General features: G+C 49.6%; 1 protein-coding gene across 2 annotated transcripts in view; it reads right to left on the bottom strand.

The window, feature by feature from the left end:
• Positions 1-4,250: 4,250 nt before the first annotated feature.
• Positions 4,251-23,310, bottom strand: part of Bmp5 (bone morphogenetic protein 5) — an 88,943-nt gene continuing 69,883 nt past the window's right edge. The window contains exons 4-7 of one of the 2 annotated variants that reach the window (XM_070017261.1): positions 11,844-12,038; positions 6,337-6,413; positions 4,915-5,025; positions 4,251-4,481 (exon numbers count right to left, since the gene is read on the bottom strand). In XM_070017261.1, the coding sequence (XP_069873362.1) occupies positions 4,332-4,481; positions 4,915-5,025; positions 6,337-6,413; positions 11,844-12,038 (533 nt within the window). In that variant the 3' untranslated portion in view covers positions 4,251-4,331. The remainder of the gene's footprint in view (positions 4,482-4,914; positions 5,026-6,336; positions 6,414-11,843; positions 12,039-23,310) is intronic. The other variant, XM_070017262.1, reaches the window with a different exon arrangement.

Genomic DNA, 23,310 nt, shown 5'->3' with positions numbered 1-23,310 from the left:
GTCTGGCTTTGAAAAGGAAGTAGCAGGCCACAGAGCCTAGCCCCAAGTTCAGCCTCCTGCAGCTGCCTGGGCCAGGAGAGGCGGTCATTACCCCCCACCTCCAGAGAGAGGCGCCGCTGTCATCACAGGACTTAGCTGGAAGGAATTCACCGAGAGGAAATCCACGTGTGTGATGTGCTATAGAAGCAAAAGTCAACTCACCCCAGACACAAGAGGAAAATGCTAGGCCAAAATCCAAGTGTGAATGTGCTCAGCAGGTCTCCTGGTGAGCCGCGGCCGCTGTGCCCATGGCGGCTCACGCTCACACGCATGCATGTCTGCCTCTCCACCTTTAGACACAGGTAACATCCTTTCTCTCCTGAGCATCGTGCATAGCCACTCACAGCAAACCTTAATCTGGATCAGTCCTCTCTCTCGGTCCATAAAGACCACACTCAGAAAATAAAATCCTCTCCCAAACTGCCCATTTGGGCCGTCTCACTTAACGACCAGCACAGTGAGTGTTCTCGCTGCAGATCACAGGGAGGTGTGAACGACCAAATGCCTGCATTTCATTCCTGCCAAACAGGTATGGTGTTCCAACCAAACTTTCTCAGTCACCACAGTTTTAACTCAAGGCTGCTCTCTTTTATTTTCATCCAGGCAGGGGGCCATAAAATCCAAAGATACTCTGGGGCCACTGGTTTTAAAATAAGGAATTTGGTTCTCGTGCAGTCTCAGTGCTGATGTGTGCAACATACTCTGTTAAATTAACAAACAAGGCTTCTCTCCATTCATTTCCAAACACTTGTCGAGCGTCAGCTCTGAAAATACCTTTGGAATAACTTCATGGTAGGGTTTGTCTGACAATGTGCAAGAGCCTTCCAGAACAAAGCCCCCCAGCTGGTAAGGACCTGTCCGGGGCTCAGCAACGAGAGCAGCTCCAGGCTGGCAGTGGGGCCAGCTGGAGCCCTCGCCGGTACCCGGCGTCCGGAGGAAGCGGCCATGCCTGGGACTCGGTGGGAACGGCAGGCTGTGCCCAGAGGCCTGCACAGTGAGTCGGAGAGATGAGCAAGTACAGACACAGAAAGTGGTTTAACTTATGACAGCCCTTCATAATAGAAGTTTTAGATGTCTGGTGACATTCAGCGACCGTGTGTGTGTGTGTTCCTATTTTATTTGCTCATGTGCTTGTTCACTTGTCTTTGGCAATGATGGTGGCTAGGCAAACGTCCTTCCACCTGAGTGCCACACCACAGGCCTCTTGCCTTACGTGTATGTGGGGGAGGTGGGGGGGGTGGAATTTCACCCTCTGGCCTGGGACTGGCCTCAGACACAATCCTCCCGCCTAGACTCTTGCAGGGATTACAGTGAATACCACCATGCCCACTTTATTTGTGAGGCTGAGTTTGTTGCGAGGAGGGCTCTCGGATGTTTTCATTTTGTTGTGTGTTTACACTGTGTGTTCTAGGACTGGCCCCAAGCCAGAGTCTTCTTCAACCTGCCTCCCATTTACAGGTGTGCTGCACAATGCCCAACCTCACTTACATTTAACACCAAAGTCTTTTTCCCCAGTGTTTTTCCCTTTCTAGCACAGTAGTGTTCAAGAAAAATCTCCCCTCCCACATAAACTTCATTTTCTTACACGGAACAATGCTTAGAAATGCTTAGTAGCATGCACAGGTATGCTTTACGACAATACTCTTGATTGATATTAAAGACAAGTAGATTTCAACCAACCAGTCTAGCAATAATTTTTAAACTAGGATCATACACTAAGACAAAGATCTTAATTTACTCTGACCTGCATTTTAAAGGTCACTATAGACACTGCTTTATGAGCTATTGCAGGAAAAGCAGGCAACAATGTATATACTCCCAGGTAGCAGGGAGGTACAGTGCTCACAGAAGAATCCTCCTAAACACAAAGGTGCTGTTCCTTTTTTTATTTGTACAACTCGCAGACAAGAGAAGAAGGCAAAACGTACATAAGGCAGAAAAGTTTTGTTACACACACACACACACACACACACACACACACACACACCAATTTAAAAAAAAGCCAACATGCTAACTAAAAAGACGGCTATCACCTGTGAAGTAGACCAAAGTATTTTCTAATTGATGGTAATCGATTATTTGCAAAGTATCACTACAATGTATAAAGGTGGTTATTTGTGAATAAGTCACTGACTGGTATAAGCTTACATAAATTTACAAAATGAACAAAATCCCCGATGGTAATTATCTCCCTCCTTTCATTCTTATTCCTGCATGAAAAAGAACACATAATTTTTGTTCTTCTAATTCTTTGTTTGAGCCAAAGAAAAAAAATGTGATTCATGGATCAGAGTTTGGTCCCTTTTGTATTGATTCTTCCATATAGGAAAAAGTTTAGAAATTGACAAGAAACAAATCATATAATTCAGCAACACGCTACAACTGGCAAACAGCCACCATTTATGAGATACTTACAGTTAGCATTTCTTTAATAAAGAACCACATGAAGCACAGCAGAAACAACTTTAACACATTGTAAAATGTAGAAATATATTTAAACAGTACATTTAAAGAATAATATAATAGATGTCCATTTTTACTCTCTCAATAGTACACTATTCATTGAAAATATATTACTAATGTGCCCCCAATATAGGTCTTAAATCATCACAATATGCCTGAATTCCACACAATCCACAATAATCTTGAAGCCATTCCTGATATATTTTTGTGTGAAGGATCCAAAGGGGTAATTAATAAATGGTGTATTGTGGATACTTTGGAATATAATATATATTTGGATATATTTGTGTTTCCCTGAAGGTCATTGTTCAATGTTAGTGTGGGTTAGAGACAGGGCCAGAGGGCTTTCCACAGAGAGAGAAAAGAGTAAGTTCAGAGGGAAGAAAATGCATGCGCACACGTACACACGAATGTACCACACCCCACTCACCATACACACACACCACATGTGCACACCACACTACATATACCACATACCCCACCAACACACCATACACACATACATCAACACCACACACACACATACACCACACACACATACCACACACATTCTCACACTCACACACATACTACACACCACATACTTACATAACACATACATACCATACACACATGTGCGCGTACATGCACACACACACACATACACAAACACACACAAACACGAGAACTATTGTTGTTTGAAGGAAAGTTTACACAATCTTTTTACAAAATAGCATTTCATGGAGCTAATTCTCAAAGACAGGAAACGTGGGTGTCCAGTGTTCTTTTGAAATGGCAACTTTGTCCAAGCCACTCTGGGACTCGGGTTGTCTCCTCCAGAGAGGAGTCGTCATTTTGGTATCTTACCCTAAATAAAAACCTCAGTCTTCATATTCAGTTACAACAGCGTGCAGCACTGCCAGTGTGTCAGGTCCGGGAGTGTGCAGGGATTCTTGTCCACGGGGAGGTGAACACCACACTGAAGTGTGTCTTTATTTTGGACTCACTTTGCCAATCAGAAAACAAAAATCCTCAGCAGCAGTGTTCTAGGTAACAGCCGGACAGACTGAGCAGGGTAAGGTGGTCATACTGAGATCTGTATTTTTATGGTGTTAACTTGGAAAGTAATGGACACAGGCTCCAGCAAGCCTGGCTCTGCAGATTCCCCAAGCTGTGATAGCCTTGAGAAACTAACCAACAGCCTCCAGCCAAAGAGGAGCCTGCTCCCCAATTACACCAGCTCTGCCAGACCAAAGAGCTGTAGCCGCTGTGCCAACCCTTCCGCTCCTACCTCCTGCCCACCGTTCATTTACTACAATCCAGCTAAACGCTTCACTGCACCTCATGAAGCAGAAGCCTTGGAACAAAAAAAGTGTTGATCCAAGCATTTTTGTTTGGGTTATTATTTTTAAGCTCTTTCTAAATATATATCCCATTATACTTTCCACTGGCAACATATAACCAAATGTGTATGATTCCCTTCAATAATGCCAAACAAGGAAGGAAGAGAAGGAGGGAGGGAGGGAGGGAGGGAGAGAAAAGGAAAAAGCTCTGTTACTCTCCAAAATGATATAACAATCATACTGGAAAAATGTTGACACAGAATTAAACTGGCCCCGGTGTAACACATGGAAAGGTGGAGTAGGTGATGTATTATATAATATAGTGACACAGATATTTTTTACATAGAATACATGCCTTTAAATAAATAAAAATGACTATATACATGATATTGTTTGTGGAAGGAAAGATGAAATGAGTCGGGAGAATGTCAGGAAATCCCCTCTGCCTGCTTTTATTGCAGTCATAAACTAATACAGATCTTTCATTACTGCTGCAATCCTCTGATTCTAGTGGCAGCCACAGGAACGTACCACCATGTTTCTGTATTTTTTCAAGATGACGTTGGAGCTGTCATCGAAGTAGAGTACTGAGATGGCATTCAGCTTGGTTGGGGCACAGCAAGGCTTGGGCACATGCTCAGGAAACATGAGGTGGACCTGGGAAAGAGAAAATTGTCTTCATTAGTAGACGAAACGGCATTGTGTTCACTCTGCTCTGCCTTTGATCTGCTGACCCTGCCCAACGGCTGGCGGCAGTGGCTTCAGAGGTCAGTAGTAAAGATTGCCAAGAACCAGCCCACCACTGCTAACACAGGTCATCCCAGCAGGGCGGGTCTGGGAGGGGGTAAGGGCTCAGGCTTCCCAGCAGAAGGAGCACTTCCCTGGTGAGTTCTGTCTTCCCAGCAGAATGGGTCTCCATGCTGCAATCAGGACCTCTCTCTAAAGCCCTGACTTACCCACCTGCCCCGCCGCACCATCACGTCTGAGATGGCGTCTTACTGGATCAGCTAAACGAGTGCATTTACTCAAAACAGCTCCGTGTTGGGTTTGAATTCCACGCTCCCTGCAATCCTACAAAAGCAGGGCGTACCAGAGTCTGCACGATGGCGTGGTTTGTGGCGTTCATGTGGGCGTTGAGCGGGAAAGAACATTCTCCATCACAATAAAATGCCGCGTATCCCTCTGGCGCGATGATCCAGTCCTGCGGTGCACAAAGACAGGAGACACAACAGGCAGTGTTCTCTACATGGAAACAGTGCCAGATCAAGACGACTCCAACGTGTTTCATCCGAACCGATTTCCCTTCTTGAGCCAACAACTACTCTACATGGACGGCCCCCTCTCCCCTTCCACTGTAAGTCTGACATTCATAGCAAAAGCATCAATATCTTCACAAGACCTTATCTGCTCCGGTTCCTCCCAGGAGGCTACCATGTAAGAAATCCATAATACGCACTGATATGCATACATAACCAAGAATAAAACCACAATCGTGCAGTCGCATTCTATTAAATAGTGTTTAAACAGGCAAGAACAAACTCAGAAAAAGTCTGGTGAGCCAGGAAGGAGGGTTAACTCCACCGAGTCAGCCCCAGTTACGCCCAGACTTTGGAGCCGGAGGCCTCCTAAGGCTTTGATATGTGTTCCATGTGCTGCTTCTCTTCCCATCCTTCCATTAACCTTACAGTCCTTTTAAAGAAACAAATTAAATCTGAAAACTGTCTGCTGAACAGTTTAGGACGCCAGACATTCAACACGGGATGGTGGCCCTGGCTCTCTCCCCCGGGAAGCAAAGTTTGGTGGACACTTAGTAGATTCCTCAACTGTAGAAAGAAGTCAAATATTCACATTTTTCAATATTATTTTTCAGTAAGTAGCTCACACATTGGAAATCCGTTACACTGGACGAGGAGACATCTGAATTCTTCATTTAAACTGTTCTCACAGAAGCCATTCAAACTGAGTTCAGTTAAATTCTCCTCCTCGCCTTATTTGTGAAGCTTATTTGGGAGACAAAATTATGGTCTCTGAGTGAAAAAAGGTATGAGCCTGCCTTCTTCATGATGGAGGGAGTTTCTGTGACAGTTCTAATTCCTAGACTGATCATCTGAGGACAGAAATGCGCTCATAGAGGTCTTTATACCAATCTGAACAACTCTGTTCATAACAGCTAAAATCCCAGTCACTAGGGTGTGGCTCAAATGACAGGGCATTCACACAGCAAGTGCAGAAAGCCCTGAGATCAAACCCCGGCACGGCCTAAAGAAAATAAAAAATAGCCTGGGATACTTAAAGGGTAGCCACACGAAAGGACTCTTACTTCATTTCCTACATACTTCTTCAGATAGTTCTTATGCATTATAAAATATACTAATCATGTAAGTAGTATAGGGACATGAAAATTATATACACAGCCATTAAGCGATACAGTGAACAGACTGTCAAAGTGACTGCGGCCTGGCTAACGAGCTCTGAGAAAGCAGAGGCGCCCCGGCGGATCCTGTGTTCTTACCTGCCACCCCAGGTCCCGGAAGCTCACGTAGAGTTCATGCTTCTTGCAGGCTTGCTTTTGTTCACTTGTATTATAATCTGAAGGTTAAAGAAATAATATTTTAAACCAATTAACCACCTAAAAAACGGAAAGTGGAGCTGTGGCTCAATGTGGCTGAGCACTGGCCTTGAGCAAAAAAGCTTAGAGAAAGCGCCCAGGCCCTGAATACAAGCCCCACAACCAACAACAGCAACAACAAGATAACTCACTCTATTTACGATCTGAAACATGACTGGAGGGAAGGAGAGAGCAAAATGGTTTTCTAAAGAAAGCTGTGTTAAGGTAAGTCACCGTCCAGTGTAATAATGGGCGCTCCAGTGAGCCGGGGCCCCGTGGAGACCCGAGGCCCATCTGACGCTGCTCTCTCCTCTGCCTCATGTTAGCCTAGAAAAAGGAAGCAATCCATTTTGGGTACAAATTGTTTTTTCCTACTTGTTAACCGGATACTCTTCTAGTGCCATTAAGTTCACTAAATCAAATCATGGCACATGAAAGGTTGATTTGAGAGTTGGCCTCTTGTCCTTCAGGAAAACTTCTCTAATCAGAATAATTGCACAAAGATTTACCTTTACTCAGGCAAGGGACACGAAGTAGACAAATACATATCGAAAGCCATAAACTCAGTGCATGGCTATTTGAATTCCATGTTTATTACAAAAAATGAAATACAACTTAAAAGGCCAAATATCTGTTTTGCCAAAGTAGCTTTCATGCAGGCTAAATGATGAATCTATGCCATAACACATAAAAGCCATGAGCAAAGAAATTTATAATGGAAGCTGGTATCATGGTCTGATTTCACGTAGCATGAGGACTGTATCCTACTGTCAGAAATAAACATTAATAGCTCCTTAGAGAAGCAAATGTTGTGCCAGAGTAGCAAAGTCTTCAATGGCTTTAAAAAAAATCCTGGGCTAAAGGCTGGCTCAAGTGGTAGAGCACTCATCTTGCAAACAGAAGACCCTGAGTTCAATCCCCAGTACCAGAAAAAAAAAATAGTCTCACAACGGTTCAAATGCACAGGTAGTTGAAGAGCAAATACACAGGTTAGTGCAGGGAGCGAATCCCACGCCCTCCAACGCCCACAGCATATTCCCCGAGACAGAGCAGCTCCAGAAGATGAGATTCTGCCCGTGGTGTGAGAGCTGGGGTCATGTCCACAGTGGAGTGTAGCATGTGAGCACGGCCATGGCTTCCACCGGCCAAGCATTATGAACGCTGCTCTTTCAAAACCAAAGGGAAGTGAAAGTCCTCACTGCCAGTGATCAGAGGCCAGCACCACAGCAGGGCACGGAAGACGCCGATTTGCCCACAGAACATGGAGAAGGGTGAATGAGATCTAAGAGGCAAAAACACGTGAAGAAAAGAGCCAAGGTAGCTCATGCCTATACTGCAGCCACTCTGACGGAGAAACAAGAGGAGCTGAATTCAATGCCAGCCTGAGCAGAGCCAGTGAGACCCGTCTCGAAACAAATGAACAAATAAATGAAGAAACGGAAGAAAACCTTTCCACCCTTCTGCTTCTGCATCTTCAGGAGCAGCTGCTTCAACCTAAGCTTAGGCTTTTATTCCCTGACCCCCATCCAAACCCAGGGACTGGGCACAGCCACCCTGGCCCCTGCAGCCCAGGCCAGAGCATGAACGGCAGAGGCACGGAAAGTTCTGCCTAGAACCTAGAGGCAGGGTTCCACAAACAGTCACAGAACAGGGAGCGGGGTTCCATGTACAGTCAGAGAACAGGGAGCAGGGTTCCATGTACAGAGAACAGGGTACAGGGTTCCACGTACAGTCAGAGAACAGGGAAAGAGGTTCCACATACAGTCAGAGAACAGGGAGCGGGGTTCCATGTACAGTCAGAACACAGAAAAGGGTTCCATGTACAGTCAGTGAACAGGGAACGTGGTTCCATGTACAGTCAGAGAACGGGGAGCAGGGTTCCATGTACAGCCAGAGAACAAAGAGCAGGGTTCCACATACAGTCAGAGAACAGGGAGCAGGGTTCCATGTACAGTCAGAGAACAGGGAGCAGGGTTCCATGTACAGTCAGAGAACAGGGAGAGCGGTTCCACATACAGTCAGAGAACAGGGAGCGGGGTTCCATGTACAGTCAGAGAACAGGGAGCGGGGTTCCATGTACAGTCAGAGAACAGGGAGCAGGGTTCCATGTACAGTCAGAGAACAGGGAGAGCGGTTGACCAGGGTTCCATGTACAGTCAGAGAACGGGGAGCAGGGTTTCATGTACAGTCAGAGAACAGGGAGAGAAGTTCCACGTACAGTCAGAGAACAGGAAGCGGGGTTCTACATACAGTCAGAGAACAGGGAGCGGGGTTCCACGTACAGTCAGAGAACAGGGAGCGGGGTTCCACATACAGTCAGAGAACAGGGAGCAGGGTTCCATGTACAGTCAGAGAACAGGGAGCAGCGTTCGATATACAGAGAACAGGGAAAGCGGTTCCACATACAGAGAACAGGGAGCGGGGTTCCACATACAGTCAGAGAACAGGGAGCGGGGTTTGATATACAGAGAACAGGGAAAGAGGTTCCACGTACAGTCAGAGAACAGGGAAAGAGATTCCACGTACAGTCAGAGAACAGGGAGCAGGATTCCACGTACAGTCAGAGAACAGGGAGCAGGGTTTCATGTACAGCCAGAGAACAGGGAGAGCGGTTCCAAATACAGTCAGAGAACAGGGAGAGCGGTTCCACATACAGTCAGAGAACAGGGAGAGAAGTTCCACATACAGTCAGAGAACAGGGAGCAGGGTTTCATGTACAGTCAGAGAACAGGGAGCGGGGTTCCACGTACAGTCACAGAACAGGGAGAGAGGTTCCATGTACAGTCACAGAACAGGGAGAGCGGTTCCACGTACAGTCACAGAAAAGGGAGAGAGGTTCCACGTACAGTCACAGAACATGGAGCGGGGTTCCACATACAGTCACAGAACAGGGAGAGAGGTTCCACGTACAGTCACAGAACATGGAGCGGGGTTCCACGTACAGTCAGAGAAGCAGGAGGGGAGTTCCTGTACGGTCCCGTACAAAACCTCGGGGCGAGGGTTCTATGTACAGTCAGAGAATAAGGAGAGTCTTTTCTCCCCAGCTGATCTTGATCTCCTCTTGCCTCAGTTTCCTAAGTGCTAGGATTAGAGATGAGAACCACTACATTTGGCACCAAAATCTTTAAAATAGTAATGGGTTAAAGAGAACAAGAATGGCCTAAATTTGAATTTTGATCTTCCAGACTTTTAAAATTGGATGGTATGCTTTGCACTATATATATGTGTGTATATATATATACACACACACATATAAAATCAGGCACCCATCTATCAACTCTCTAACCTCCACCCTCCCCTCTTCCTACGGTATTTTACTATAAAAGCCTGGTACTATTTTAACATTTATTATTTATAGTTGGATAATTTTTAAATTTCGCTGGCATGTCAGGCCCAGCAGGAATTGAGTTTTCTGTTTATATCAGCCTTCCCTTTCACTCAACGGCCAGCTTCTAGGGCACATCCTGGGAGAGTTTCCCGTCTGCTGATTACTGCCTTCTGAAAGGTCACCTCATAGACACAAACCAGCTACTTTCCTTCTTTCTTCCCCCTATCAAAATAGGAACATGCTCCAAAACCATCAACCACATAGTTCACAGAAATGGTTGCCAATGACCAAACCTTTAAAAAGAAAATATTGGTCTCTATGAGAATAATTCTGTGCCGTAAGTGGCGCTGGGATGCCAGCGAACAGTTTCCTGACTATTCTGCATGTGTTTTACCCAGCGGTGGATACAGAAGTGGCGTTGTTGCTTGCAGGAGAAGAGACAAAGCGCCAGCCCTCCAGGGGAGGGACGCTGACGGCCCTCTGTCAGCGCCAGGTGAGCTGTGATGGAAGTCTGCGACTTACGCTTTCCCTTTGTAATTTCCTAAATAACCAGCTGCCATTCGATTCAACATCTGTGAACCCTCTCCTTCATGCGGGCTGCTAGGTGAAATTAAAAACACTTCAGCCGGAGTCAGAGTCATGCTACATGAAAGGAAAAATATACAATTTTGACAAGCTAGTATTTACAAGGAAGAAAGGGCCTAAGAAAGTTATTTTTCTCCATCTTCTATTAAGCAGTTACACCTTTTTGTCACACTAAATAGCTTCTGAAGACCTTTCCAGAACAGCTCTGTGACACAACGTGATAGGAGCAGGCTTTACTTTCCCGAGAAGAAGGTCGCAAAGTGTCTTCCGTGGAAAATTCTTTTACCCCGTCATTTGACGCACGGATTGTATTTCAGGATAGTGCAGACCTGTTCACTTCTTCTCCACTGCCTCTGTGGCTAGGCGCACGCGTGCTTGTGTCTCACGTGCCCATGGCCTGCATTTTAGCGGGGGCCGGCAGAGTTCCCTTTGGTGGTGGTGTTAAGAATTAGATATGGAGAGAGCCGTGCTCTCCCAGTTCCTTAGCTCACAATGTCAAGCCCGCTGAGAAAAAGCAGCGAAGGCCTGAGGGGCCTTAGAATTCTACTTTACAAAAATGCCCCTGGCCGGAGCCGCCTCTCCTCGGGCAGAGACCGAGTGTGCAGGGGCCATGCAGTGGACCGCAAGACTCGGAGCTCCCAGACACGCAGACCGCTGGAGGTGCCAGCCGGGGGGCTGGGCAGCTCTGGCGTAGAATCCACCTTCAGACTTCTCTTTCTAATACAGAAAAAGGATTTCTTGCCAGAAAATAGCCGTCCATTTTATCTAAGCCTAGCTTATTAAAAAGTCTGCAGCCTGGGTAAACAGATGCAGTGCTGTGGCAAGTGGGTGTGAATGTTCTCACTAAGTCTCAGCTCTTCTTCATGTAAGTGCTATTGGATGCTGGCTCTGTATCTCCAGTCTGGGAAACAAGGTTTTCACCATTTTGTGACAAAATGGACTAAAATCCAACTTACTGATATCATTGTGCACTTGTAATGTTTTTCTGAGACTATCTATCTATCTGAGTAGACACATGTCCTAAGAAGATTCCAGAAATTAGCGCTCCAAATGATTACTGAACATATAGATACTACGGGGATTTGCACACAGTCTGTCCTTCTGTGCTCAGGAGACACGCCACAGGCCTTTCTTTGGTACTGGGGTGTGAGTGGCGGCTCCAGCTGGCTCTGGGGCCTGGCCCGGGCCGGCGCCTTCCGTGGGAGCTAGGCTCTGCTGGCCGGGGAGGCTTCATCTCACCGCGGGCTCAGCCTCCTCTACACAGGCGTGTCCAGGTGTCTGGGGGCCGCCGGAGCCCCTCGCGGAGCCCTGGCGTGCCCAGGGCAGGTGTCGGCGGAGGCGGCCGCCCGGTCCCCGCGCCCCGCGGGCATCTTACCTCCGGCGCCCCGCGCCCCGCGCCCCGCGGGCCTCTTACCTCCGGCGCCCCGCGCCCCGCGCCCCGCGGGCATCTTACCTCCGGCGCCCGCCGCCCTGTCCCCGCGCCCCGCGGGCCTCTTACCTCCGGCGCCCGGCGCCCGGGCCGCGTCCTGGTGAGGGCTGGCTTTACCGCGGCTCTGGGTTTTCCGCTTGCTGGCTGCTCTCACGGACCGGAGCAGGACGCCGCTGGCCTTGAAGAAGGCCACCATGAAGGGCTGCTTCGACTGGGGGCCGTGCCTCCCCACCAGGCCCGCCGACTTCACGTTGATGCTGCGCCCTGGAACACAGCCCGCCACGCGGCGGTTGGTGAAGAGCCGCGCGGGGTGGCGGGCGCGCGCGGGACCCTCGAGGAGAGGGGCGCGGCAGGACCCCTCAGACAGACAGACGGCGCTTGGCGTGGGAGGCGGCTTTGTTCGCGTTCTCGCGCGGAGGTCAGCGGTCAGGGAGGGTGAGCGATCCCGCGCTCACCGCCTCACGAGGCCCCGCGGCCCTGAGGGGACGGCACGGCGGCCCCGAGAGGAAGGCGCGGCGGCCCCTCACCAGGCCCGGCGGTCCTGAGAGGACGGCGCGCGGCACAGGCCGACGCTGGGTCAGCCGCGGAGCACACAGGAGCACACAGGAGCGCACACAGGAGCGCACGGGAGCGCACGGGAGCGCACAGGAGCACACAGGAGCGCACGGGAGCACACAGAGGAGCACACAGGAGCGCACAGGAGCACACAGGAGCGCACGGGAGCGCACGGGAGCGCACAGGAGCACACAGGAGCACACAGGACCTCACAGGAGCGCACGGGAGCGCACGGGAGCACACGGGAGCGCACGGGAGCACACAGGAGCGCACGGGAGCACACGGGAGCACACGGGAGCACACGGGAGCACACGGGAGCGCACAGGAGCACACAGGAGCGCACGGGAGCACACGGGAGCACACAGGAGCACACAGGAGCGCACGGGAGCACACGGGAGCACACGGGAGCACACAGGAGCACACAGGAGCGCACGGGAGCACACGGGAGCACACGGGAGCACACAGGAGCGCACGGGAGCGCACAGGAGCACACAGGAGCACACAGGACCTCACAGGAGCGCACGGGAGCGCACGGGAGCACACGGGAGCGCACGGGAGCACACAGGAGCGCACGGGAGCACACGGGAGCACACGGGAGCACACGGGAGCACACGGGAGCGCACAGGAGCGCACGGGAGCACACGGGAGCGCACGGGAGCACACAGGAGCACACAGGAGCGCACGGGAGCACACGGGAGCGCACGGGAGCACACGGGAGCGCACGGGAGCGCATGGGAGCGCACGGGAGCGCACGGGAGCACACAGGAGCGCACGGGAGCACACGGGAGGGGCGCTGCGCTGCTTGGTCCAACGCAGCCCGGGACTGCGCTGCAGCGCGGGCAAGGCAGCCAGCGGGTCTGTTGGCCTCAGTGCCTCTTGATCTTCACCCGGCTGCTGGGAGCTGGCGCTGCGTCCGGCTCCTCCAGCCAGGGCAGCTCTGCGCCGCCATCGGGGCCCCCAGCGCGCGCCCGACCTCTGCCCACGCCCGACCTCCATCATCGCCCGACCTCCGTCAGCGCCCGACCTCCGTCATCGCCCGACCTCCATCATCGCCCGACCTCCGTCAGCGCCCGACCTCCGTCAGCGCCCGACCTCCGTCAGCGCCCGACCTCCGTCAGCGCCCGACCTCCGTCAGCGCCCGACCTCCGTCAGCGCCCGACCTCCGCCCGCGCCCGACCTCCGTCAGCGCCCGACCTCCGTCAGCGCCCGACCTCCGCCCGCGCTCGACCTCCGCCCGCGCCCGACCTCCATCATCGCCCGACCTCCGCCCGCGCCCGACCTCCGCCTGCGCTCGACCTCCGCCCGCGCCCGCACACTCCACCGAGCATGCGCACTGGCTCATTCCGGAAGGCCTTCCGGGGAATCTAGCGGCCTTTTGAGGTCCGTGCAGTACAATGACGAGGGGTCTTGAAAGAAGCATGGAAAATCCAGCTCTCTATCACTGTTTATGGAAGAACAACTTCAGAAGAGGCCACCAGACCTGGCGACGCAGAACAGCAAAGAACTCCCAGGAAAGCTTTCAACGAGCCTTGGCACGGAGAATGAAGACTAAAGCTGCAGCCGGAGCCCGGACCCGGTCCATGAGGGCTCGGGTGGCGCGGACACGCAGCAAGGAGGAACCGCACCCACAACCGCGGTCCTGCCCCGTGCGCTCAGGGTGCCTGCCGCCGACGGGCTGCAAGTCTTCCACGTGGCTCCCCGCCTTATCTAAAAGGATTGTGCGAGAACGGTGATGCCCCATTTAAAATTTCTTTTGTTCAGCTCTTCTAATTTCAAATAGTCATTAAGGAGCGAGAGGCAGGATGTGAATTCAGTCATGATCTCAACAGCTGGGGGCAGGAACTGGGAGACTGGAAGGGGCCACACCGACCAAGAAGAGCTCTAACTGATGTGTCCACCGAGACCCCTGAACACACTATCACGGGATAATTAAAAAAAACAATTTATTAAAGAAAGAACTGTCCTTGAAGTTTTATGTCCCACACAGAAATGAATAATACATGCAAAATATATGCTACGTTATGTATCACGTACCGATGCACACGAAGAAACCCCTTCACTTATACGTGGCCCCGTGAAAATTGCTAGCAGAAGGTGGACCGCTGAGCCTTCTGTTGTAAATGTAGAGAGTCGCTCAAAGCATAGGCCACGTTAGCACTCCACACACAGAAGTCAGGGTCCCGCAAGGGCAGTATGTATATAGTGTGATCTGAAATCCGAGCATGATTGACGCCGGCTGGCCCCCCGAGATAGGCATGTTTTCTTAAAACATTTACTCAGTAAAGACTGAAGAGCAAGCTCCTCCATCCACGAGTGACCCGGTCCCCCGTGGAGGAACGCACAGGGGATGCAGTCCTGAAGGGTCAGCCGTGGTGTGCTTGCAGCTGAACCCCTTGCTCTTCACAGCGTTTATCTTGGCTCCAGAAGCACTTTTGTACACCTCTGTGTTGTGCAGAACATGAGGCTGCGTGGCGTTCAGTGAGAAGGCGCAGCCGCCGGGAGCCTGGGTGGGTGTAGGGAGGTGGTGTGGAGGGGCGGCATGCACCTCCACAGGGCCTGGCGGCCTGGCGCGGATGCACACGGCGCGCCACACGCGGCCTCACCAGAAGGAGAACTCACAAACCGCCGAGCGGCAAACCCAAAGCCAGAGCGAGGAAGAATACAGGTTTCTCTGTTACATGCAGACGGACGGTGGCTGCCCGCCAGCGTCTGTATTTCTTAGAAAAATTCTATCACTGGCATAAATGAAAGAGGCAGTTTGATTTGTGGTTGGAGCAGTTTCCATTCTACTTCCACTGTAACAAATGTATTAATTCAGCTCAGACTCCCTCCTCCTGGCAGCCTTTCACTGTAAAAAGAGAAATTAGAAGTTCAAGCCAAATACCATACCTTGAGCTGACCCACTTCAGTGCATAAACACTTTTACAACATGTTTACTCAGGTGTACCACTTGAAATTGGTTTAAGATGTTTTCAGTGACAGAGAACTCAGCAAAAGAAAAGGGGGAAAATGGAACTTAAGAGACTTAGCTGTTACGGAACAGAATAGCAATCTGTTCTTCGAACCTTTCTGTGACTTGGAATACAACATATGAAAACGTTTGTTGAAGCTTTTATTTTTTGATATTTTAATGAAGTGTTAATTTAACAGGAACTAAATTTTTCCTTGTACACAATGATGACGGCAGACATTGCTTGGAATATATGATCTTCCTAATAGCAAGCTGGGTTGCTGCTAGACGCTCAGACATTGAATGCAGGAGACTCGGGTTTCATTCATTACCACACACTGGCCCTTTCATAGTTAAATCGGCACTTAACTCAGCATTCCAGATTTCCTCTGGTTTTCTGGATCGTTTCTTTTAGTCTTATTCCAAAGACTCTCACTGTTTTCATTTTTATCTGTGGAGAAACAAGGTGGCTCTCTAAATGTGTACTCTGCACACTCTAAAGACGTGTGTTACAAACTCTGTTTCCTGGGCTTCACAAGGGTTGGTTTTCTTAATGTGAAACACATCAGTTCTCAGATCAGCGGGACGCCCTTTAAAACAGGCTTTAATGGTGCTCAGTTTCCTCTCGGTTTCCTTTTCCCTTCGGCAAGGAGATGCTGGTTAAGATGCCTGGAGCCGGCACTCGCTCCGTTACCACTTGGTCCTGGGCTCCTGGGGAAGCATGGCTGTCCATCTGCTGGAGAGCGGACTCACTCTGCCCACGCCGACCTTGCTGACGAAGCCTTCCACGCGGCACCGTGTGTATTAAAAACACACAATCGTTCATGGACATTTATTTGAACATGGTGAATTTTATTACTGAATGTGTAGTGTGCTTAGGTATTACAAGTGCACCACTAAAGACGCTTAAAGCATTTTGATTAAGGGAAAATGTACATGTCTGTACATCAATATAATTGACTTACATTTCAAAGTTGATGCTCATTTTTTGAGTGATTTCTAGCCTAGGAGTGAGGGAGGGAGGGAGGGAGGGGAGAGATGATTGATAAGATAGATAGATAGATAGATAGATAGATAGATAGATAGATAGATAGATAGATAGATAATGAAAATGGTATGACACATCGACGATAGACTGATAAACAGATGACAGATAGGTGACTGAGGATAAACAGGTACAGATAGTTGACAGAGAAATAAATGACAGAGATAGATGACAGATAAATGATGGAGAGATGACAGTCAGACAGATTAAAAATGAAAATGGTATGAAGTAAGGAAATGAAGACTTAAATAAAAGAGTGGGAAGAGAGCAACTCGATCCCAAATGTCAGCAAGTTGGGATACAGACATGTCTAGAGCTACGATATCAGTAGATTTAATCAAACAGGCCTGCATTTCAGTGAAGACTGATCTATTTCATGGGCAAAGCACCCCTCTGAGGAGGGATGACTCGGAACTCAGATCTGCTACACGTCATCGTAACTTTGGCCAGGTTTCCAGTTCCGCCTCTCTGACTCTTTATAATTCGTGAAAATACTGAGGAAGTGTTGTGGTCAAATTTACCCAGAAACACAACTGAGAGTATTTCAATTTCTAGTAAGAGGGATGGCAGCCAATGCCCAGAGATGTCTGGCCGTTGCTAGGTTTGCATTTCAAACAGGGCCTTTTAAAAAGACAAGGTTCCTAGTATTTATTTTTTTAAATGAGACGCGCGCGCGGGGCAGGGAGGCTGTGGAGAGCCGCGCCAGCTGCCGGCTTCCGGGCGTGCCAGAGCAGGCGTGAGCTCCCTCCACCACGCTGTGCACACGGTCCTGCGAGGAGTCCCAGTGTAACCACCCACAGGCTCTCGGAGGCTCCCACAAACTCCACTTTGCTTTTTTCTCCCATGAAGCCACAGCAACTGACTCTAGAACCCCAAAACCACATGATGAAACCTGGGCAGGAACAATCTGGCCTCCGTGTGGAGCGGGTGCGGCGAGCGTCTCCACAGAGACAACTTCACTCGGGGAAGACCCGGCCGCGGCCGCGGAGCTGACCCTCCTGGCCTCCGTGGTTACATTTGATTCTGCTACTTGTAAAGTAGGGATTCCCTGACTCTAAATCACACTAGAACTTTACCCTTTGGGGAAAGAGATGAGTTAAAATGTGCGCATTCTCTACTAAACCGGGTTTCTATCTGATTTTGAGGGAGGCGGGGAGGCTGGACTCCATCTGCTGGACTCCGCACGCGCCGTCCCCGGCGTCCCCGGCGTCCCCGGCAGGGAGGCGTGCTGCGACTTCCTCTGCGTTTGTGAAAAGGTGCGGCGTGCCAGCTTCAGAGTGAAAACGCAGCCTATTTCCAGATAGACGCGCGCAGGTCTGAAGAACCGCAACCGTAACTCCACATTCCTCCTCAAATTTTGAAATGATTTCCATGACCTTATAAATGCCAAGAAAATTAAAGGAAACTTGGAATTTGTAAACTGCTTCCATGTCGGAAAGTCGCGGTGAAGGAGCGTTTGTGAGACACTTGTTATGAATTTTATAATACAGGGTAAGAGGTAAAAATGATTCTTCAGAGACATTTTCCCTTTCTGGTTAACAAACATTTATCAATGCCCTTGCTGGCTCTTTGTTTTTTTTCCCTTACACTGACATTTAAAAGAGCAATTTAAAACTAACCACTTGGCTTTGTAGCAAATGTTGCATGATTGTGAGTCAAGAGTTTTCAGTGGATGATACAGAAAGCCCCAGTTCTTGGGACTGTCTGCAGTAGAAAGGGTTTCTCGACCTCGCTGGGCTGCAGGAGGGAGTGACAGGAACAACACACTGGCTGGGGAAGAAGCTTGCTGTGGGACTCCAGGAAGAAGTGCCCGGGGACAGCGGAAGGCTGGGAACCACACGGGAGAGGAGCTGGAGGCTCTGCCCGGCCATGGAAGTTGTCCAGCACGCCCCAGTGTTTTATTGTACGGGCTGCAGAGCCGAGGTGGTGGGAAGTGATCTTCGGGTCTGACGCGAGGCCCCTCGGACCGTCTTCTGCGTGGCAAGTCCAACATATGTTTTTTTCCCCTCGGCCCGGTTTCCAGCAGGGTGGGGCCCGAGCCTCTCGCAGAGCTGCGCGTCGCCTGCACTCTCAGTAACTCTCCTCTTTATGTGTCGCTACCTCTCCGCACAGCCAAGGAGCTCCACAGACACTGTCTGTCACCTGGGCCCGGAAGGCTGGAGAGCCCTTGGTTTTACAGCCCTCGTTTATTTTAAGAAAGCAGAAAAGTTCTCTTCACACAGTCCTATTCTTTTGAGTCTATTTTCCAGTTCTTATGTGAGTTTTTTAGGCAATTTTATTTTATTGTAAAGACGCTGTACGAGGGGGTTTCAGTCACATGTGTAAGTGATGAGCACATTTCTTGTCGACCATTGCTATCCCCTCCTTTGTATTATGAGGCTTTTTAAAAAATAAAATAAAAATAAAAATAGTGGGCACACAGAAAATTCTTTCTTTAAAAAAAAGGAAACTTAAATAAAACTAGAGTGAAGCAGTTTCGGCAGAAATCAAAAGTCCTTAAAAACTCCATGTGTTATGATATCAATAAAAAAAAGCTTTTAAACCTCAAACTCACTTGAGCTTACTTTACAGCAGTGAAATTAATTTAATTCTTGGCATTTTATCTATGGTGGTGAAAGCTGTCGTAAATGCACTTAATTCTGTGACTTGAGAAATTTATGAGTATCTAAAGGAAACACTTTTTTTTTTAACCAGTTTACGTATTACTAAATTTTTGTCATACAGAAACTCATAGTTCATTAACTATTTGGCCCTCCCTTTGCACTTGATAAATGAACCTTTAATCCTAAATTATTTCCAAAGTCTTGGGAACATGGCAGTGCCCTCAAATGGGAACAAAATTATTTTATTACCACTGAGGAGCAATGATGGAAAATAAAGAGTACTTTCTAGAATGTGCACTGGTGCTGAGGTACCTGGCACATGTCTCGACTTTTGGGATACTTGGCGTGTAAGGTATTTCTTCCTACAGGATGGTTTTATTACAAAGGAACTTTCTGTGCCCTGGTTTCTCGCGTCTCTGGTCACGCGTGAAGCCTGCGTGTCTGCAGGGAGCAGGGAAGGGGAGCAGCCACGTCTGGAATCGGGGTCACTGCTGCTGTCTTGCCCGTGTCACCCCATTTACTCCTCACGGCAAGACGACATCACATCTGAACCTCTGACTGCAGTAAGAACCCACCGAAGGGTCCGATGGTGCCGGTCTGGTCAAGCCGCCACAGCGGGCTTCCCACGCTACGTTGTGAGGAACAGATCGTCACTCGGGCTCCATAAAAACCCTCCCCACGCTGGGAGGAAGCAGGGCCACCGTCCCCTCAGCCTGCCCGAGGCCCACACACGGAGGCCGCCAGCGGACGGTGAGACGGCGCCCGAGGCCAGGGCCGGGCTCCCAGCTAGGACCCATGTGTGGCTCAGGTGAGAGAGAACTAATCTTGAGTAAAAGATCCAAGGTGGAGAACAAGGCCTTAGTTCAGGTCCCAGTAGCAGCGCGTGCGCGCACGCGCACACGCACACACGCGCGCACACACACACACGCACGCACACACACACACACACACGCACGCACACACACACACACACACACACACACACACACGAGTCAGTAGATTTATAGATTTTCCTTGGTGAATAGGAGAATAAAGGCCTGGGGCTCTGGGGCAGTGGTAGAAGGCAGGTGGTCCCCTTCCAGTTTCACTCAGCGTGAGACTTGCCACACTACAGAGATACTAGCATGCCGTTCTCACAGCCGGACAAGGGTGCGCCCCCACCTGCAGCCCGCACTGTTGGCTTTGGGGTCTGCCTGTGCGTGTCCCGCATTCCCCTCTCTCTCCTGACCGTGTACCCAGCACATCAGACCTCAACACCACGCAGCACGGAGGGCAGGGCTGCCCTTGCCACCCGCCCACCGGCAGCCCTCTCCTCGTCCATGAGTGTGGCCAGTGCCAGATCCAGCCTTGGCAGGGCCCCTTGGGGAAGAAGTTCTACTCCAGCAACTGAACTTCAGCGGAAAGGACAGAAGGGACAGAGTTAAATCCAGTGTGCAATGGTAATAAGCAATACTTCACATTTTCTGTGCCATAACTAGATGTTACCACAAAGAATATTTACAGCTCAGATCATTAGCTTAGCCAGAGTTAGCAGTGAGGAATCGGGACCTCAACAAAAACTGGAAGATGTTCCTCACATGGCATTTGTTTGGCAAAGCTGGTGCTTCCCAGTGCCTGAAACACGCCAGGGAAAATAAAAACCAGACATGCAGATGCAGCTAGCATTTTCCTATTTCACTAAGAGATTGCTAAAAGAACAAAAAAAACAAAAAACAAAAAAACCTGTGTCTTTCACCAGATCGTGAGTCACAATTAACTCCTGCTCCTTGCCCTTGCTTGCCATCAGCTCTTTTAAACTCATGTTGATGTATATTCTTGAGCTGGCATGCCAAACTCTGGATAAGTAGATGATGCTTGCCATGCAGCCCCATTCAAATATGAGCATGCTACGGACAAATACAGGAGAAACCCGCTTTTGAAAGATGGTTTTAAAATATTACAGATCGATCAAATAACCAACTGGAGCCTTCGGTTCATCACGCTTACTTAGGAGGCTTTGTGTGGTAATCAACAGAATCCTAATACATGTCAGAGTAGCAGTGGGAGAAAAATATAATACAGGCCCGGATGATACGGAGGTACAACTGCGATCATGGTGGTGTGCTTGCACACCTGAGCGCAGCCGCTGTCTCTGCTCACGGCCACAGACACAGCCAAGCACAGTGCGTGGCAGCCAACACTTGCTCCCTCCACACTGATTTTTCTTCCCCGCTTTTGGGATCAGAACAGCCCTCACACCATTGCATGCGTGGCACCACCCCCTCAGGGCTGAGGCCCCGGCTGTCGGCGTGGCGGGGGCCGGGGCAGCAGGGCGGTGACGTGGAGAGGGTGGATGTTACTTGAACCTCTTATGAAACAGTAGGAAGTTCCAGAACTTCAGGGAGAACTTGACATTTCCTGGCTCCAGAGCACCCACAGACATTTTGAGGTCATCCAAGGCATGATTCAGGACAGATGGGATGGATACACCACGTCTCATGATCCAGGACAGAAAGATGGACACACCACGTCTCATGATCCAGGACAGAAGGATGGACACACCACATCTCATGATCCAGGACAGAAGGGATGGACACACCACGTCTCATGATCCAGGACAGAAGAATGGACATGCCACATCTCATGATCCAGGACAGAAGGGATGGACACAGCACGTCTCATGATCCAGGACAGAAGGATGGACACACCACATCTCATGATCCAGGACAGAAGGATGGACACACCATGTCTCATGATTCAGAGAAGGAATGGACACACCACGTCTCATGATTCAGGACAGACGAATGGACATGCCACGTCTCATGATCCAGGACAGAAGGGATGAACACACCACGTCTCATGATCCAGGACAGAAGAATGGACACGCCACATCTCATGATCCAGGACAGATGGATGGACACGCCACGTCTCATCATTCAGGACAGAAGGGATGGACATACCACGTCTCATCATTCAGGACAGAAGGGATGGACACGACACGTTTCATTCCATTTAAAGTTATCTTCTCTCTCAAGAGAATGGAAAGACAAGCTACAGGCAGGAAAAATATATCTGCCAAAGACAATATCGAGTAAAGACTAGACTCAGAGTCTACAAAGAGGGCTTAAGCCCAACAAACTCTCAAAACTGAACAAGTCACACCAGGCATGGGAGCATACACCTCTAACCCCAGCACTAGGGAGGATGAGGCCAATCAGGCCACACAGCAGGTTCAAGGCAAGCCTGGGCATCAGCAGGACCCTTTTACAAATAAGACGGAAGGGAAGGGAAGAGGAAGAGAGGCAAAATTGTATTTTTAGGGCTTAGGTTAGGCAAGAAGACATAGAAGAAAAGAATATATGGAAGAAAGGAGAGAAAGGAGGCAAAACACTTTTGTTAAAAAAAATAATAACTAAAGCCAGGTGCTGGTGGCTCACACCTGTAACCCTAGCTACTCAGGAGGCTGAGATCTGAGGATCATGGTTCAAAGTCAGCCAGGGCAGGAGAGTCCCCATGAGACTCTTACCTTCAATAAACTACTCAGAAAAAGCTGCAAGTGGCACTGTGGCTCAAGTGGTAGAGCGTGAGCTGGAGCATGGAGAGGCCCGAGGACAGAACAGGCCTTCAGTTTAATCCCCAAAATCAGTGGGGAAAAAAGGACCTCACTAAACATTACATAGTAACGAAGACACACAGATGGAAAAGTAACCCCAGGAAAAACCTCTACATCCGACATCATTGGCAAAATGTACCCCCAATCCATAGTCCTACAGCACCAACGCCAGTGAGAGTGGGAAATAACCAATCCCAGGGGCTCACACAGGAAATAACCAATGCCAGGAGCTCACACGGGAAATAACCAACCAATGCCAAGAGCTCACATGAGAAATAACCAATGCCAGGAACTCACATGGGAAATAACCAATGCCAGGGGCTCACACAGGAAATAACCAATGCCAGGAGCTCACATGGGAAATAACCAATGCCAGGAGCTCACACGGGAAATAACCAATCCCAGGGGCTCACACAGGAAATAACCAACCAATGCCAAGAGCTCACATGAGAAATAACCAATGCCAGGAGCTCACACGGGAAATAACCAACCAATGCCAGGAGCTCACATGGGAAATAACCAACCAATCCCAGGAGCTCACACGGGAAATAACCAACCAATCCCAGGGGCTCACACGGGAAATAACCAATCCCAGGGGCTCACACGGGAAATAACCAATCCCAGGGGTTCACACGGGAAATAACCAACCAATGCCAGGAGCTCACACGGGAAATAACCAACCAATGCCAGGAGCTCACACGGGAAATAACCAACCAATGCCAGGAGCTCACACTCAGAGCTTGCAGGGACGCAGAACAGCCACAGAGACACACCCAGGTGGCAGAGTGGCG

This window comes from Dipodomys merriami, unplaced genomic scaffold (assembly GCF_024711535.1).
Source record: "Dipodomys merriami isolate MVZ:Mamm:240054 unplaced genomic scaffold, mDipMer1.0.p SCAF_122, whole genome shotgun sequence".
NCBI classification, from domain to species: Eukaryota; Metazoa; Chordata; class Mammalia; order Rodentia; family Heteromyidae; genus Dipodomys; species Dipodomys merriami.
Note: the sequence above shows the minus strand (reverse complement) of the source record. Positions and strands in the feature narration are given on the sequence as shown.